Source organism: Limulus polyphemus, unplaced genomic scaffold (genome assembly GCF_000517525.1).
Source record: "Limulus polyphemus unplaced genomic scaffold, Limulus_polyphemus-2.1.2 Scaffold54, whole genome shotgun sequence".
NCBI lineage: Eukaryota > Metazoa > Arthropoda > Merostomata > Xiphosura > Limulidae > Limulus > Limulus polyphemus.
The window spans coordinates 88,680-108,907 of record NW_013665664.1 but is presented as its reverse complement, the minus strand read 5'-3'; the positions used below and the strand labels follow the sequence as shown (position 1 = coordinate 108,907).

The 20,228-nt window shown below is 34.0% G+C and overlaps 1 protein-coding gene across 1 annotated transcript in view; it reads right to left on the bottom strand.

The window, feature by feature from the left end:
* The window catches only part of LOC106463553 (solute carrier family 35 member F2-like), a 137,881-nt gene that overhangs the window by 36,953 nt on the left and 80,700 nt on the right, over positions 1 to 20,228 (bottom strand). The window contains exon 2 of the mRNA XM_022391620.1: positions 10,434 to 10,496. Within this exon, the coding sequence (XP_022247328.1) occupies positions 10,434 to 10,496 (63 nt within the window). The remainder of the gene's footprint in view (positions 1 to 10,433; positions 10,497 to 20,228) is intronic.

Genomic DNA, 20,228 nt, shown 5'->3' with positions numbered 1-20,228 from the left:
GATATGGAAAAAAATGAAAGTGAAGTTAGTAAACGTTTCTAAAATAATAATAGAAGCTGAATTACGAAATTTTATCAGAGAGACACTGAGAATCATCAGTTGTATACAAGAAAGTGTTTTCTGTGAAATGAAACACTTTACTGTAGTATATTTTTCAGTTGTTTTTATTTCCGATCAGCTTATCAGGTTATTAGTTTCATTCTTCGTTTGGTTACATATATATATATTAGAAAAAGTATATTACATTTTATCGTAGTTCCCAGCTTGTTTCACATTTTCTGTCTACCCAAGATGTACTATTTACTTTCAAGATCACCCTCAGAGCCATTATATACACAAGAGCAATCAGAGAAATTGCATACCCTCGCCCCACCGCTCCTTTTTCCAGATTGCATGCGTTTGTATTGGATAACGTCAAATTTCACCTTCGAAAACTTAGAAAATCCTTCTCAAATCCAGAATGATCAGTCATACGGATAATTATTTGTTGTGTGATGAGAAGTCTCAACCTTAATGTGCTCGTGAAATTAGTACAAATCTGATCACACTTTACAGAGTTAAACCAAAACTGCGAAAACACCCTATCTCTCCATTATAAGAAATGCTTCAAAGTGATCTAGAATTCGGATCCGAACCAAATTTGGATGAGGATTGTCCCACACTGACTTCTCATCTTATGTAAAATTTTCGTGTACATCGATCTATTAGTTTTTGAGATATACGCGCGAAAACACAGACAGACATATACACAAGGGCCCGATTCCAATGAGGGATTGTGCTAATTATGCCAGTAACGATATGGTCCTTGTGCATAGTCAGATACCCGGATGTTTATATTTTTCATGTTCTTTGTTTCGCCATGTTATCGTACTTTCTGCTTGCTTCATAAATAGAATAGCTCAAAAACTGGCTCAAACGACTTGTTGTGTACCTGGATGTTCTAACAGAGGTGGTCATTCGAGGCCTTCAAATCTGGAATTGTCTAGAAAGTAGCTTCATGCGTTCAGACAGGACCAGTGGAAACCGAAGAAACGAGTTGTTGTTTGACATCTATGTATCTGAAACTAGCTATTATAGGCCTATGTTTGATAAAGTTTTCAAAAGTTCTGCTTTTCATTTATAAGTCTATTTAAAATTATTGCCCTTCTTAAAACTTTTTTATGTTGAGTCAAGTTTTAAAATTTTATTTTCAAAATACACTACCTCCCCACCACCACCACGTCCCATTTAGCTAAGCTTGGTCTTCAAAATTATTTTTATAGGCCTATGACTAGGCTTATGTATTGCATGATACTTGATAGAGACTAATATTTCAATAATACTTAACCCATATGTTAAAATCTATAGTAGGCCTGGAAAGTGATTGTCAGTAAATATTATAAAATTAAATATATATATATATATTATTTTGTTTTTGGACCTTCACCCAAAGATAAGTAAAAACAGATGTTGTTCCAAGTGTGTTCAGCTGGTTGAAGACAATCACACCACAGTCCATGAGAAGAACCGAGTTGGTACTGAAAAGGATAAAATGCTTCAACCAGCCAGTACATGACACACGTCACACACAAGGAAACTATCGTAGCCCTAGACCTATAAAATGTCAGTGACAGTGCCAAATACACATATTTAAATGTGAACAAAACTTAACCATTATCATTATTTTCATTCAATAGCTACAAATACACCGATTTATTCAGCAATTTAGAACATAGTTCCCACCAACACATTGAAAGTGTGCTTCTTTTCATGTAACAAAACAGTGGTCTGATACTGTATCATCGCTCATATTAATTTGTTCACCTGTCGATCAAATTGGCTTTTCTACCAATAGTTTTTAGCTCCACTGCATTTAAATTCCATCTTAGTCATGCTAAGATTCTTACTTTCACATTTTTTGCTAATTTTAGTGGACTTGGTAGAATAAATATTAGGAAAACAAGTGTAATTAATGTACCCCTCAAACAGGCTTATTGACTGACCAAGTGTGGAATCGCGAAGCATGCTGACCCAGTGCTCGGACCGCATCCGCCACCGTGTGTTAGCAGTTTCGCGCACGATCCCTCATACCCTCGCCTCATCGCTTCCTCTGGGGGCGAGGGTAATAATAAAAGGATAATTCTAGTTTCTAGAAGTCAAGCCTTAATACAAGATATTATGCTAAATTACAATTATTACATTAATCAAAGTTTTTGTAGCAAATCTGTTGATCAGGCAAATTTACTTTTTTGGTGGAGTAAGTTTCTGTGTACATTTTTCTTACCTATATTGGCTTAGCAAATGGCAAACCAAAACAACTGTTAAGCAGTGATAAAAATAAATCACATGTTAAATAAAGATAGTTATTAAATTTATTCAGTTAACGAATTCAGAAATAAAGTATTCAAGAAAACACGAAAATGATTTTAACAAGTCATTTATATTGCTTTTTTTACAGCTGATATTACTTCTGCTTTATTAGCTTAAAAGGTTCTCATCAAACCAGCCTGTTGTCCAGATTAAAGTTATAATGCCTGATTAGTTTAGTAACTCTTAATTGTGTTGCTCCAACTACATTCAAATGGATGACTCCACAGAAACCAACTGTTCATTTAAATTTATTGTCTACATTGAATATCATATTGCTGTCGTTTTATTGTAGCACAATAATTAAAAGCAAGGACCTAGATTCTATTGTTTAAATTTTTTATATTTTTTTATCCTGAAAGAAAACAAATGAGCAATAATAATAACAGATGCCTTACAACTCACCTTATGAGATATTAAAACAAGCCTATTTTAGTAAAAGTGAGTAGGATAGCTTTAAATAACGTTATATTTTTATTATATATTCATGCAAATCTTGATGAATGCGAAATTAAAATCATAAATTCACTGGGCAAGCAAGGTTCGGGATCATCATGTCCTAAACATTTTTCTTTATTTTACAATAATAATCTATTTGTTTGCATAACCTTCGTGCTTTCTTTATTTTATAACTATGAATGTTTAACTAACCTTAATATCTCCTACCTTAAGGCTTTTATTCTTTACGTAATGTAAACCTTAATATTAGTTCATGCCCTTAAATATTTAATAGATTAGATATCCTTGAAAATATATTTTCAACTAAAAACAAACGAGTTTCGCATACTTTTGTTATTTTTAACAAAATATTTTAACTAAACTATGCTAAAATTGGAACACATTTTCTTTAAAAAAAATGCCTTGTCGCGCAAATATTTTTGCAAATCAATGCCAAAGAAATTATTGATATGGAATGGTTCGGGAAAAAATCGTAACTTTGGTTGGTTTTGAATTTCGCACAAAGCAACACTGGGGGTATCTACGCTAGTCGTCCCTAATCTAACAGTGATAAACTAGAAGGAAGGCAACTAGTCAACACTATCCGCCGCCAACTCTTGGGCTACTCTTCTACCAACAAATAGTGGGATTGATCGTCATATTATAACGCCCGTACGGCTGAAACAGCAAGCATGTTCAGTGATGGGGATTCGAGCTCGTGATCTTCAAATTGCGAGTGGAGCGCCTTAACCATCAGCCCATACACTAGTCAGTTTCCTCAGCAATTCCTCAATATGAAATTATTTTTAACTACAGTGTTTAATAGCTAAAGCAATGAATTGTTGTTTTTCATTTTTACTTTAAAATTATAGATTGGTCGTTTGATATTTGGGTTTAAAATGAAAAGGGAGTTTTGGTATAATATGCTTTCCGATTTGCCAATGTATTCATTACAGTAGAGACATGTAGTGACGAGAAAATGGTGATGTTCATATTTGTTAAATACTTTGCTTAAGAGCTCTTTAACTGTCTTCCCTAAAAGCAAATGCTTGTCACCATAATGTCAAAAAGTTAGTTCTAAGAAAATAACAAAGTCTTGAAAACGTTCAGGTGTGAGCCTACTGTAGACTCGATCACTCAGTAAAGTCAGTTGTAAAAACACAAGAGCAGCTTTTCAAGCTAACTAGAGAGCACATCAGGGACTGAACGTTTGTAATGAGGTTTGTCTGTTTCATGGCACTTGGAAGCAAGTCAAGCTTTCCTGGCTTACTTGCTCTTCGTTTTTCTTCTTTTGTTTTAAGGTTCCTTATCTCACTCACTCTTAACAGGATTGGTCCACTGGAAGTCGCTCTAAAAGGAGGGACTTAATGCTGAGTTTTGAAATAGAGTTAACCAAAAAACAAAGCCAATACATGTCCTCAACTAAGATAAGGGTTCTGAAAGATATATTTCTCTAATAATCGAGTTGTCTTCATTTAGATCCTTTATCATGTGATACTAGACATTAAGAATGTCTTTTTGAGATACAGAGTGTTCCACCAAAACGTAACAGATATATCATAATTCAGTAATGCTTGTTTCGATGTTGGTGGTAAAATAGGTTCAATAATTTGTATTTATTTGAAGTTAAGCACAAAGCTACACAATGGGCTATCTGTGCTCTGCCCATCATGGGTATCGAAACCCGGTTTCTAGCGTTGAAAGTCCACAGACATACCGCTATGCCACTGGGGTCCCAATATTTTTTTTTTACTTTTATTGTCGTTTAAAAGTATCGCTGGTTTTATCGGTGTAACGTTAAAGCAAGTCGTTATGAAAATATCCAGATTAGAAAGAAGGAAAAATCATATCACATTATTACAGTTAAGATTTTAGTTTAAGAACAAGAATTTATTAGTCATGTGAAACATCTATACAAACATATATTCTTCTGGTGACTTGGATGATCCCAATAGAATCTAACTCAAGACATGAAACTTTAGTTTTTAACACCAATTCCGATTTCCAGTAATAAATGATAACTCACTACGTTTACAACACGAGAATACATTAATAATTGTTTTATAAACTCAACAGATGTATGTGACGTCATCGTAAAAATAATAGGTTCCATTTATATAAGTCATTATACAAATCCTTATGAATTGCCATACCAACATAAAGTAACTAGTTAAATTAAGTATTATAATTCAAATAGAGTGTTATATGGATTTTAGGTAGGTCATCAAACTTTTTTTACGTAATAACGTGTATTTAATGCAGTTCTGGAAATTAGATTTTGTTCAATTACAATACGTCGCATTTGTAGCTCGCATTCTGGCTCGTCATCATTATAAATGTTATAAATACGACTAATTATCAGGAAAAATATTTTTATTCCCAACGTTTCGTTATATTAGCTTTATCTGTAAGAACATCTACTGGCGATTAGTGATGCTTATAATTTGTACATTATCAAATATTATCTACTGCCCATTAAAATCGTTAAAACATAACTAACCTTCGAGTTTGTTTACAAAAGCCACTTTGTTTGTTTCGCACAAATGTTATCAATTATTTTGTAGTGACTTAATAACGTTGTAAGTTTTCGCTAATCATAAAAATTGTGCAATTGGTTTCTTCAACTTATTACACCTCAAGACACGAAACTTTAGTTTTTATCATCATTTGCAATTATTTATTTGGGGCGCAAAGAACTATGTTGTTTGTATTATCTCTCATTTTGCTAAACCCATTAAACATATCAACCCGAGGATGAAGCGCATGAACAAAGAACATAAAAATCTATATATAATTATCATTAAAATGCATATCTAGTATTCATTAATAAATCAATCAAAAAAGGCTCAATATAGAATTTCACATGAAAAACAACAATATAAGGGGTATTTAGGGTTTCATTAGTTTATAAACTACTTTTTAGTTCTAAACTATATATATGTATAATTAACTTTTAATCACAATTTATTAAGAAAGTTTTGTTTGTTTTGAATCTCGCGCAAAGCTACACGAGGGCTATCTGCGCTAGCCGTCCGTAATTTAGCAGCGTAAGACTAGAGGGAAGGCAGCTAGTCATCACCACCCACCGCCAACTCTTGGGCTACTCTTTTACCAACGAATAGTAGGATTGACCGTAACATTATAACGTCCCCACGGCTGAAAGGTCGAGCATGTTTGGTGGGACGGGGATTCGAACCCGTGACCCGCAGACAACGAGTCGAGCGCCCTAACCTGACCATGCTGGGCCTTAGTGAATACTAACCATACTTTAGGGTTAACGCTAGTAAGAAATCTGGTGTCTTGCAAGAAACTGAGTTATATATTGGTAACACAGAGCTACGAATTTTAGCTTCATAAAAGTTGTTTTGGTTTTAATAACTGATCTTCCACAATTCAGCTACGCAGATTTCAAAAATAATAATATTATTTTTTTCTGTCACATAAGGATATTTTACAATTCGGGAAGAAAAAACTCTAATTTAGATCAAATTATTATTTCGTTTACCACAATGAACATTAGTTATTATTGTTTGTTAACAAAAATACAAACAAACTAAAAAAAATGGAAGAACGTTGATGTAAAACGAATATGCATCCTTATTCATTATGATTTTTTGTGTGTGAAATCTACGTCTTTTAGTCTCAAAACTACGTGTTGTCGTCTTTCTTTTATGTATTTCGTTATGACGTTTTGTGAAAAATCTGTACGTGATGGAGAAAAATGGATATCATTTTCGGATTCGGCGTACAGTAATTAGTGTAGAACATTGGAAAATTTCAAGACACCAAAAACCATCGCAGGCCTATGTAATTACTCTTTAATTTTAGAACAAAATAATTGATTAATTTTCTCAACGTCATCTTCATATAACAGCACAGTATTAGAACAACATTCGAATATATACAACCTTGATTACAACCTTCTGTATTGTGTTTTGATTAACATGGTTAATTAAATCGCACAATCACCGCATAGTCACACCAAATTCACTTCACATGAAAGGTTATTTAGTCCATTAAGAAAAGAATGACTACTTCCTAACCTTAACAAAAAGAGATAAGTTACATGGCGTTCACTCCAATTTTTCTCTCTTTATTTCACAAACTTTTTAATTATGCTTCAAAGAATGTATGAGTATTCTGTAACAACGTATACTTACAGAGATTTACGCATAAGTGCAATAAAGTTAAATTGGTTTATACGTTTTTTATTGGGTTATTCACCAGTGATTTTTTCCCATTATCATTACTTGGTATTAATGCACTGAAACTAATCAAGACTAAGTCACAATAAACCTCCTGATACAACAGAAGATTCTGGTCACTTGAGTGACCAGAATATCATATTTTTTTGTAATATTACTTATATAGAAGCATGTTCAGACACGTAATGAAAATTATAAAGGTAAAACAATTTTAAAATATTGCTTTAATTGGTACATTTTTATGTACCTTGTCTGCTATCACTAAAACTGCTTAGGTTCATATACTAACATGAATGTTAATTATATTATACGCAACACGTTAACTTAAAACTCATTTTCTCTCACGGCTTTTTCAAAATGATTCATCTTTATCTCCTGTACTTTTAACAATCATTAATGAAAGTCACCGTTGAATTAAAAATTACGCTTAATAACTACCGAGGGATTTTAAAATTAATTTAAACATAACGTGACTGAGAAATTTTGAAATGCATTCCATAAATAGTTTTAAAAGTGGAAATTGGATGTCCGATATTGCATCTATGTTGTTATAAAATAATTTCAACTGCTTCCCTCAATTATATTTTTATGCTCATGGATCTACTCATGATCTGTGGTATGACCTGAAATTGATATTATTTGTTATTTAAGCCTGGCCCCCGGTTTGTCAGCGTTAAGTTTACGTACTTAGTTTGCTAACTTCCGAGATTTGATTCCCTGCGGTGGACAAAGCGCATATATACCATATATATATATATATACAATGCGCTAAAAATCAGCAACAACAATAATATTTGAGATACACGAACAGAAGAATAATCGGGCTCTGTTGTTGCACGCTTAGAATCAGTGTTCATGAGATGGTGTGATATCTTTGATCACTCAAAGAAAAGAACTGTTTATTTAGTGTCAAGAATCTCGCGCCTCTCAAGTGTCTCCATTAGATGCATTAAAATTTGCCTGCATGACACTCCATTCAGTCAATCTTATTCTCTTCAAAGAAAGTTTCGACCAGTATGATACGGTATAGGCAGATTTTTATATCCACTGAGCTGAAGTTAGAGACAATTGCACTGGTTTATGGCAGTGAAAAGGGTTTTAGGATGTGGTCCTGTAAATGGAGCATTAACGGTACCATTCCTCAAGATGTAGAGGTAATTACATCTACAGATGTTTATTTCTGTTCATACCATACTTCCAAAAGTACCAAATGCGTCATGCTTTTTCATGAAAATTGTGTTGCATTTGTTTTCAGATTCTCATTTAATTAGCACATATCTATTATCTGACTGCAGATGAAGTGTTACTCATCTGTAAGAAAAACTAAGCAACACGTGTTGCCCCACTGGTGTTCCTTAGTGGAACCACCTCATCAGCAATCTAGCAAATAGGCAGACCTTACGAAACCTGTTTCTGACCAACCATACACTGATATGGTGCTAACATCTGAGTCTTGGTGCAGGTAATATAAGATTGCCACAAGACAGAACTGACAGATAGTGAAAGTCTACAGGGGTTATGCACTTCAACAACCTTAATTTCAATTGTAATGGAACTAACACCACTCGACTGATAATCAAATGCCTACTTTGAAAAACACTGAACTCAGAAATGTGACAAACATTATTTTATAACTAGTTTTGCTTTGTCATAACAGTACCTTATGATGCCTTTATAAGCAAAACGACGGTAGTAATAAATTAATTACTTGTCAAACGTACAATTGTCTTTCTTTTCCTCAATCTTGTAATTGCAGTACTTGTTTAAACAATATTTAGTGTATTTCAAAACATTACTTATTACATGTAACAAATAATTAATTGTAGCTTTTCAGTCTGGCAATCACCGTGTATTTGCAAACTGTTTTATGTAGTCTAGGAATCCAAAATAATTTCGTTATTATATTATAAGGTTTTTCAGAATATACACCAAAGTCTGATATCACAGTAATTTGTTTTTTGATACTCTCTCTAACGGCTTTTACGTATTTATACACCTCGTTATCTCAGTGTTTCAAAATTAAACCCTAATTCTTAAAGAAAGTCGTAATAAAGGTATCTTTAGAAACGATTGTTTGTTTGTTTTAGAGCAAAGCAACATTGGCTATCTGCTGTATCCACCGCGGTGAATCGAACCCCTGATTTAAGCGTTGTAAGTCCGTAACTTACCACCTTTACACTGGGGGACTTGTAGAAACACAACGTTTTGACAGCTTTATCGACGGGAAAGATCATGTATCTTACTGTGTAAAGAATAAAAATATTTGATAGCTTTTTTTTTAAGTATACATAATTATTCATGGTTGTTGCTGAAAAAATTTCTCTAAGCTTGTTATGCGTTTTTGGCTTATGTCTTCAAGTCTTTGTGCCCATTCTTTAAATATGTTTATTATTAAGTTCTAGTTTTTACTCATTTTATGTAAATGTTATTGATTGGTTTACTAATTACTTGTTTTTTTAAGAATCCAATTAACTTTAATCAACTCATGAGCTTAGAATTTTTTCCTATCTTTTTTCGTTAAGAGCCGCAAATCATCATTAGTTATGTGACGACAGTATAACTAAACAACGTAACCAAATTAAGAAAGAATCCTTATTAATCTATGTGAGTTAGAAAGAAACCAAAGACCTCCAAAAAATGTCTTAACTTTATTTCTAATTTTTATCCCGAAATAATTTCAATTTATGGAAGCAATTCATGTGCGAACTCTAACGTATAAAATCAGTTTTCGAGTTGACAAGGAATACAGAAACTAACAAACGGCTACAAACGCTGTTCTTAATCAGACATTTATCATCTAGTGTATAGCGTTAATGTTCAACTACTCCTTGTTATGGCCACTTATCTATAAATGTGTTTATTACAAAAAATTCATCACTGCACACTTGACTTAATGTTTATTTCTTAAAACCCTTGATAAATTACTATCGTTTTATTCAAATCGCAACCGATCAAACAAATCTAATTTGTACACACACACACTAGCCTCTTAAAAACTCCTAAAGTACAATAACAACTACCGATACGTTTACTTTAATTTATAGGCCTACGATAACACTTAATAATATTGAAACGAATATTAAATTACTTTCTACTTTCACCTATTACTATTTCCGATATTACGAGGATGTTGTGAATTTGATATTTAGAAGTGTGCAGTATTTATAGAGAATAAAAACTCTTTGATTACGTTTGCGTGATATAAAAGATACAAATACATTGGTCAATTGTATTATTATTTTAATTCTTATAATACGAAATGATATTTCATTTAAATAATACTTAAACGTATTTAACTACTTAAACGGCACATTATTCACTGCTTAATACAATAAATATAAGATAATTGATAGGACCAATGCAATTTGAAAAAAAAATACAAATTAGTACTGCAAGCTTTAAGCTTCACAGCATTTAGATTAAATCACCAGAAGCGCCACCTACCTGTAGGTGCTTGAATTTTGTGGACTGATTGCAGGAACATGCAGCTAACTCCAGTTCCAGATACTAATGCGGAGATTATCTGACCGACAAGTATTGATCTCCAGATCTGCCTGTAAAATGAAAGCGAATAAAATAAAAATACAAACAAATTTTTCTGATAGTATATAAAAATAAATACGTGTTGCGCGAGAAAACGTTGATGAGTAGTATTGATAATTATAATAATTCATTACATAAAAATAAAATGCATAAGCCGATTACTTCGTGACAAACATATTTTTAATCAATTTCTATAAACATTCAATATTTATTTTTAGAATACCTATTAAACAGCAAACTACGGGTGTAATCTTGGTATGTCACCGAATCCAAAATCTAAATTCGTAAGTAATTACAAAGACCCTAAATTTCTACGCACGTATTTTCGCAAATCTTCTATGTTAAAGCGTTGAATAATATCTGAACTTTCAATATAATAACTGTTACATGCACATATAGACTAATTATCATATTCTCAAGTACATCACAAGCTAAAGCTTTTATACAATATATATTTATTTTTTATGCACAAAACTACACAATGGGCTATCTGTGCTCTGCCCACCACGTGTATCGAAACCCGGATTCTAGCATTGTAAGTCCGCATTCATACCGCTGTGCCACTGGGGGGGGGGGCTAAAGTTTTTGGTATTACTGTTTTCTTTCAATAGAGTCGACTGCCTTGGCCTCGCTTCCCATTCTGTGCTATCTATCACTAACATGGAAATTCTGTTCATAAAAACAAACACTGCAAGGTAAACAGCTTCAATATAAAACAAGCATTTACTAGATTCATGACATTAGATCTTAAGGAAGCACTTCACACCTTTGAGGTTAAAAAGAACTTGCCTGAATCACCAAAATACCTCAGGTCGACCCATTTCTATTGTTAAAACAGTGTTTTAAAATTTGTCCTTGTTGTTGACTGTAATAATCAAAAGTACTGCCTTAGAAATAGAACGAGTACTAGGTCATAATCCCAGCGATTAGGCCGATAGGCGCTAACCCATCATGTGGAGTCTGGCTGCTTCACTGGAGGTAGAATACAGTTTATTTACTGACGTTACCAGAGGCCTTCTATAACCTTTCCTATTGATTCTCCATCTTTTGCTTTTCCTAGCTACACCATATAATATTTTGTTTTCCGATAGACTCATTCCCTCTGAATATCGATGATGGCCTTTCATGATTGCCTTAACAGTGCAGAGGAGGCCGATATCCTGACAGTAGAGTTGTGGCAGATTTGATATAGGGATTCTCTTACGAGCCTATCAGTGTCTTCATTTAGCTCTACCCTTGTATGACATGGCACATACATCCAAGCAATGGTCTTACCATGCAGCTGCTTTGCTTTCTGACATCTATCTTGAGACCAACCACTCGTAATTTGACGCGAAACAGCCTGCGAGTTAGTTATAAGTATAATGTCCATGGCATTGTTTATTTGAGGTTTATTGTTTAGAGAAATCCAGAAAAGAACTTGTTTTATGGCTTTCAGCTCTATCCTTATATTACTTTTGCGAAGCTTGAAAGCTCCACCAGCCTTACGAAAGGTTTTTAGTTCACGAGCTGATGAATACCCATCCAAATTTCTCTCTCTATATGTGAGGAAGTAATCATATGTGGCTATGATGACAAGTGACTACACACTATTGTTTTTAAGTAGGTATCTATTTAGATTGATTTCCACAGATCCAAATGGCACCCGTTGTTTATTCCATATGGGAGCATCTGAGATTTAGTGGGGACTAATTATCTCCATTGTTGCTGAACGACAACTTTCCACCCATGACTGTCTCCCGAGTTTTAGGTAATGCCTAGTATAGCTGGTGTCTTTGAGACCTTTGTGGTGCTGGGTTCGTTTGGGTCATTGCACCATTTGCACACCAAGGTAATATATGGTTGCTTTTTTTAAAACTTTGGTAGAGACTCTGTTATACATCAGAATGTTGTTACCAAATGTTAGAAAACATCATCTGTTTGGACAGTTCAAGTGCTAGATCCATGTTGTAAATGTTGATAAAGACTGGTAAGAGTGGCATATAATCCTTGAAATAGACTGGTACTTAAGGTGATCCAGTGTGATTTCCACCATCAATAATTCATGACACATCTTCTGTTAGCTATTGCAGCTGTAACCCATTTTATATATGCCAACATGGATGCGTATTTTAAGCGTTTTGTCATCATGAATGAGAAGCTGGACTTTATTGTACGCAACTCCTAGATATATAGTTACTGCCAACGTGTTCTTATCATCTTAAAATATTCCCGTGTATCAGCTGTGAATCCAGCAGTATTGATCCAGGTTTCTCTTCCACCATGTTAATCACAAAATGATGAATCGGCAGTGGTTCACTTTGGTAAGAACCTTCTCTAGGGGCTTGATGTTTTGTAGGAGGAGGATTCCATGGCCTTTAAGACGAGAGTGATCCTTTTAATGTTTGAGTAAGGATTTCCTAAAAATATCAGTCCATATCACAGGAATGCTGCCTTTGCTCAGCTACGTTGAAATTCTGACAATAGCCTCAATAGGCTGGATTTTGCAAGCCTCTTAAAGGTGGGTATTCCTACAACATAAGGGTATGGAGATATTTAGATGTATTTTAGGCTGTGTGTACCTCATCTTAGGTAAATGTCGCTTCCATATGTACAAGTAATTGTATCTCGGATAAGGATTGCTGTAGCTTGAACCTCACTCTCCCCCCGGATGCTTTGTTTTATGTATTGTTGTTTGTAGACAATACATTAACCACATGCTGTTCAGAATTTCTGTTCCTAACCCTGTCCATCCTAACAAGCCAGGCAGGAGACAACGGGCTAGTAACCTATTAGAACGGGGCTGTCATTCTTGGGGGCTGCACACTGGCCAATAGAGTAGAAGGATACACTGCCATTATAGAAAAGACTCCATGGTGCAGGACCTTACACTGGTGAGCCTCAGCTTTGCTTATAACAAGTAACTAGACATCTCCATATTGTTTCCACTGTCTAATAACATAGTGTAGCGTAGTATCCGCTGTCAACCTATCCGGTAGTGTGGCACTATCTGATCCGTATCCAATTATGTTTTGTCTCAAACTTAATACATATACTAAAATTAAAGAAAGTTTTTGTTGACCATTGATCTCACGCTGCAGAGATTCATACACCCTATATTGTATACAACTAGGCTGAAAGGGACTGATCTTACCAATAAATTAGTCGTTGTCTCAGACTTGACGCCTTATACATGTACTAAAATTAAACTAAAGCTAACATTATATCTGTAAATAATCATCCAGAGTCAGTAATGTACTTTTACTTATAATTCAATTCATAGTAACTCTAATTATAATTAAAGCTGAATATTAGGTCTACAACACACAGTTACACTGTACATGTACTCATGACAACAACTGAACGCATGGTAACACCGTATGTACCAAAACCTATTAAACTTACATAGTTGGTAATTACAAAGTGCCTAAACTAAACACGTAGCATATTTTACTTATACTTATAACTTAGCAGTTTTTAGCAGTGTAAGTAAATCTATCTCTAATCGTATGGCAAATTAGTACCCAATATTAAAATTATAAAAAGCGAATCAACACTTTGTACACTATTTTCTATAAATATACAATTGTAATGCAGAAGAAACTAAAACGAACAAATAAAACTACATCGCTACAACCCTTCTTAACAGTGGATATCTGGAACACTTGATAAACAGAGTATAAACTCTCAGACTAAACAGGAATAAAACTACATCGCTACAAACCTTCTTAACAGTGGATATCTGGAACACTTGATAAACAGAGTATAAACTCTCAGACTAAACAGGAATAAAACTACATCGCTACAACCCTTCTTAACAGTGGATATCTGGAACACTTGATAAACAGAGTATAAACTCTCAGACTAAACAGGAATAAAACTACATCGCTACAACCCTTCTTAACAGTGTATATCTGGAACACTTGATAAACAGAGTATAAACTCTCAGAATAAACAGGAAGAAAACTACAGACTTATTACTATATTCTCTTATGTTAACATCATATCAGAATAGGTTACAACACGATATAACTGCGGTTAGTATACACCCAACTACCAAAATAATAAACGGACAGGAAAAGAATCGTTACAACATGCCTTGCAAATGGGGATTCCAATACACGCAAAACAACCAATAAAAGTTATAATTCAGAAATATGATAAACATGTAATAGTGCTAGAGAAGAAGACCATGTGACAAGTTGGAATAATATTAAAATAATGAGATATTAATCACATATGAAGGATAAAAGAAGCCTTCTGCATCAATCTCATTGATAATACACTCAGTCAACATAGCACTGTAGTCAGCAAAACCTAAAAACCCCTCTTGTAAATTTTCAAATAGCTAACAATTCGATCGATACGCACTACGTAATAAACAAACAATGCAAACAATAGAATCTATATAGATATAATAGTACTGTCTGTTGTATGTCCATGTAACTATTTCGCGGGGTGTGGATGGATCTTCACCAAAATCGGTATGGAGGTTTATTAAGTCCATGCGAGGGTGAATAAAAATTTTCAGTTTTGCATTTTGCGATTTTATGAGCGTTTTGCGTGTTGTTGTTTTTTGTGTTCTAAAATTTAAATATATGTTATTATATAACATTAGCTGTTAGCAATTTCATTATTAAGTAGTTACTAAATGGAAATGGAAATTGTAAACGGACTTTCTGGTTTAAAATCCAGACAATCCTCATTTAAAGTACATGTATTAAGATTTTCTTTGGGAATTTGGATTACTCAGATCTTTTCACCGGATGTTGTCCCACCGACAGTTGTCCTAGATTCATTTGTTCTAAGTCCTACTCTTACAAACAGTTGTTTGACATGTGCATCGCTGATATCACAGCACGATGGCACTCTATCGCTTAGGCTTTGACTAACGCTATACAGAACTTCCGTTGTTAAGGTTGCGTAGAATTATATAATTATCTGTTTTACCTTTTCCAGGTTACTTGGATGTATGGAATATATAAAATGTTTGATGTATCCACGCCCCATCCCCAAAGAAAAAAGTGTAATGGTGTAAGATCCAGAAAGCGTACAAGATATCCATACAATATGGTCACCTCCACATGTCTGTTTGTTCTGAATTTCGCGCAAAGCTACGCGAGGGCTATCTGCACTAGCCGTTCCTAATTTAGCAGTGTAAGACTAGGGGGAAGGCATCTAGTCATCACCTCCCACAGCCAACTCTTGGGCTACTCTTTTACCAACGCATAGTGGGATTGACCGTCATATTATAACGCTCCCACGGCTGAAAGGGCGAGCATGTTCGGTGTGACGGAGATTCGAACCCGCGATCTGCAGATTACTAGTCGAGTGCCCTAACCACCTGGCCATGTCAGGCCTCCACATGTCCTAGCAATATCAATGAAAACAAGAAAGTTTGTGAAATATATACATCATCGAAAAAATTCATAAGTGCGTGATTAAGAAATATCATTGTGGATTGCTGTTTTTGATCACTCTTTACTTGCTAGAAGCTAGCAGCGTTTGTTTCATAAAAACGTTCAATTCTGGTCTTTTATGTTGACACTGTAATAATTCCAGATCATTCAGAGCAAACTATGTTTCAAGTTGAGCATTATGTTTCTTGGATGCATAGTTATTGATTTACAACGTATTTGAGCTTTGAACCTAAATTTGTTGCATTTCCAAAATAGACAGATAATTCACTGTTTGCAAGTAAAAGAAGTCTTCTCTGGATGCTTAACATTTATTGGCTTACAACATTCTTGACTTTTGATCTCAAATATGTTATGCTTTCAGAGTAAACTACGTATCCATTTAGTCCAAATACTCTACGTATTGCGTGGCCCATAGCCTAAAGCCATTCACTATTTGAAAAAACATTCTGCTCTGAACTAAACAAAAACTCTGGACGTATTTTTACTGTCCCTCAGTTAACGTGCGCATTTACAAAAGAACTTTAAACCTAAGCCAGTGGAAATTATAAGGTTTATAATATAAAACAATATAAAAACCGAATGAAATTTAGGCTGTGTCGTCTTAGAACCGAACTCTAACAATTCAGTAAATTTGGAATATTTATAATCATGTTTTATGGCTCTACTCACTTTGTATATATACACACACTATGCACGTTTTACAAATTTTACAGTGAAAGGATGAGTAACAATGGTTATCATAAATCCAAGAGAAGGTTCTTCCCTATTAACATTTCTTATTTGTTTTGCTACATCTTTGTACATCTAATACTAAAATAGCCATAAACTTAAAAGATACCGTAAATTTTCCGCAGTTCCTGCACAATGTAAATATGCAGATTGCATTAACATGTTTTAGATGTACTACATCAGTTCACCAGAGGAATTCCTGTGATGGAGTTGCCTTTCATAACTTAGTATAAGCATCACAAATAAATCTAGTAAGTATTACAATGTAAAAACGTCGAGGAAAGTGACACTTTGTTTCAAGTAGCGAATGAAGAATCAGTGGAGAATATTATCATTAAGCGCAAGGAAATATATCACAGTGAAATAAGCGAGAGTGGTAATGATTCATCTTTGACTTAGAAATCATGCGCTGCATGCTACGGTGTCGTCTAATTACACACTAAACTATCCCAGTGAAATTTTAATTATTACAATTGTACATTTTAAATTTACTGAGCGAAAATAAAATGTTTTGATTTATTCAACAAGTTGTTTGTGCGCTTTCTTCTACTTATGACAGAAATATGGCAACGAGACATCAAACATTAAAACTAGCTGTTTAGCCAACGATGGCTTCATAGAATCTGAAATCAGCAGAGTATTTGAGGCGCAACAATTCGAAAACTTAACGTCTGTTTTCTTAGTTACTGATGAAGAGTGACGTCATTAATGTGCATTTTTTTTTTCTCAGCCTGTATAAAATTACGTCACAATTTTATGAGATGTGTAAGTTTTACTTTTGTTCACACAAAACTTCACATGTGATGGGATAACAACCTTAATTCTCCTACATTAGTTTCAGGACAATGCTTTGAAATACAGGGTGAGCATTGTTAATTAACTGCCGGCTCTCTTCACGCTAGTCTATCAGTTATAACTTATGGACACCAAACGCAGGCCCCCCAGTGGCACAGCGGTATGTCTGAAGACTTACAACGCTAGAATCCGGGTTTCGATACCCGTGGTGGGCAGAGCACAGATAGCCCATTGTGTAGCTTTGTGCTTAATTACAAACAAACAAACCAAACGCAGACAGCCCTTGGAATGTCTTGCGCGAATATCAAAACGAACAATCAACTCAAGCGAAAATATTTCAATCATGAAGATATTAATATGTAAAAATATATTACTGTTGGATTCAAACAAGAAATTGAACGATTTGTAACATTATTTATTATGCAAAAGTATATAAGTGGACGTTAGAAACGGCATGTTTAATAACCAGCTCTCTAAAACTCCACAAAACTCCATTGGATGGTATTCCTTATCTATGCCAGACTGATGAAAAATAATGTTTCTCCAAACTACAGGGGCCCGGCATGGCCAGGTGGATAAAACGCTCAACTCGCAATCTGAGGGTCGCGGGTTCGAATCTCCATCCCACCAAACATGCTCGCCCTTTCAGCCGTGGGGGCGTTATAATGTGACGGTCAATCCCACTATTCGTTGGTAAAAGAGTAGCCCAAGAGTTGGCGGTGGGTGGTGATGACTAGCTGCCTTCCCTCTAGTCTTACACTGCTAAATGAGGGACGGCTAGCGCAGATAGCCCTCGTGTAGCTTTGCGCGAAATTGAAAACAAACAAACAAAGAAACTGTTCCAAACTACAGTTTTTGCTGATGATGATGGAAATTTCGTGATGTGAGGTTTAAAAATTAGAAAATTAAAATGTTTTCGAAAAGCAAGATTGTTCACGTTGTTGTACTAAAACAATGATTAAGTTTAATATAAAATATTACGTGGAAAAAAAAATATATACACAACTAATAACCATATCATTTCAGAATAGATTTGGGAAAGGTTTTAAGAGCATACTTAAAGTGTACATATTAGCTTACGAGGTAACATTAGTAGTTATAAGTTGGGAGCTGTCGCACCAAAATATATGAATAACTCAGAGATATAACTTCGCAAGACATTTTCAGCTATGTCTCATGAGTTGTGGACAACTCTTCTAAAAACGATAATTTAAGAGGTTTTGTATACAACATATTATAATTATAATAGATAAACATTTCATATAATAGATTTCTCATTAGTGCAACTCCTTCGAAATTTCAAAGCTGGAGTGGTAGAAATATAATTGGAGAACAGTAGGACTGGTTGAATAATAACTTGATCCTATTAACATGGAATCCCAGTATTTCTAATGTGTCTAGCATATATAAAGAATTGTTTCAACTGTTTTTGAATAGCCAGGTCAGATGAGAACTGTTTTCATCTATGTCATTCAGTTTGGTTATGTGTAAAAGGTTGGAAAATAATGTTTATTATAATTTATTTTATACCAAAGAAATATACATATTTTAATTGTGGTCTGTTCTACAAACGATCTTTATTTGCTGCATTAAATTATCATTATTAATAAAAAATACTTTTTATAAAATAAATTAGCTAAAACGATTCTAAATATACGCCCCTCATTGACCCAGCGGTAAATCTGAAGGCTTATAACTCTAAAAACCGAGTTTCTATAGCATAGATAGCCCATTGTGTAGTTTTGTACATAAATACAAACAAATCCTAAATGGACATAATCTATGTCATTCTATAAATAATGATCCACCTTCAAGGTACATTGCAAAGGATCTCATAGATAATCATTCATTTGTATCTTATACATTCCAATTAATTTTTACGTTAGTATTTAAACTCAACATTATTAAGGGAATAAAGCAATTATTTATATTAAATGGTGTTTCTCTGTCGGGAACAACGTATTTAGCGAGTTATAAAATGTTGTTTTAGAATTAAGTTCAGTTACACATAATATAAAACTACATAGGCACTATTAAATTATGTCTTCAATTGCATTAAGTGGGGCTACAGTTGGATAAAACTGGTTTAAAGCACAGTCACTTGGATTTCATTCCGGCTTTTTTATTTTAAAATTGAAATATCTCTCCATTTAAAAAAAAATAGCAAACTGAGTTTGCTAGATTAGTTTCCTGTGTTATTTTAGCGCTTAATATCTTAACAATTTTTTTTTTAAACTCCAGAGTAACTGATGAAAAACAAAGTAACTTGCAAGCACTTTGGTTATTCAACGTAATTAATTCGGTAATTGTTCATAAATATCTGTGGACTTGTAATAGATTTACCACAAGTCTCCTTTACACAAAAAGGTTACTTAATGTGGTAAATCATCAATGAAAAAATAAAGTTTATATTATCCTATACAGTGAATGAACATAACGTTATTCAAACTTAATTGTTGATAATTTCTTTGGGATAAAGCTCTGACGTCATATGGAAGAATTTTAAAAAGGTTATACACGAGAAGATTCGATCTAAATGTTTCTTTCGTGTTTTTGTGTAAAATAAAAGAGTAACTTGTATGTAAATACATCGTATATATAAGCGTGCTCCTTAGAGATTCAAGATATTGGATTTCCAGTGTTTTGGATGAGTATTAAAGCTCCTTCGAACGCCCTCTTTCGGTTTATATCAGCAGTTCATCTTAGTTATATATAACTCAGGGTAGAAGTCTACAGAATCAATTTCGGACCGTCATCCTAGTTTTAGAAATTC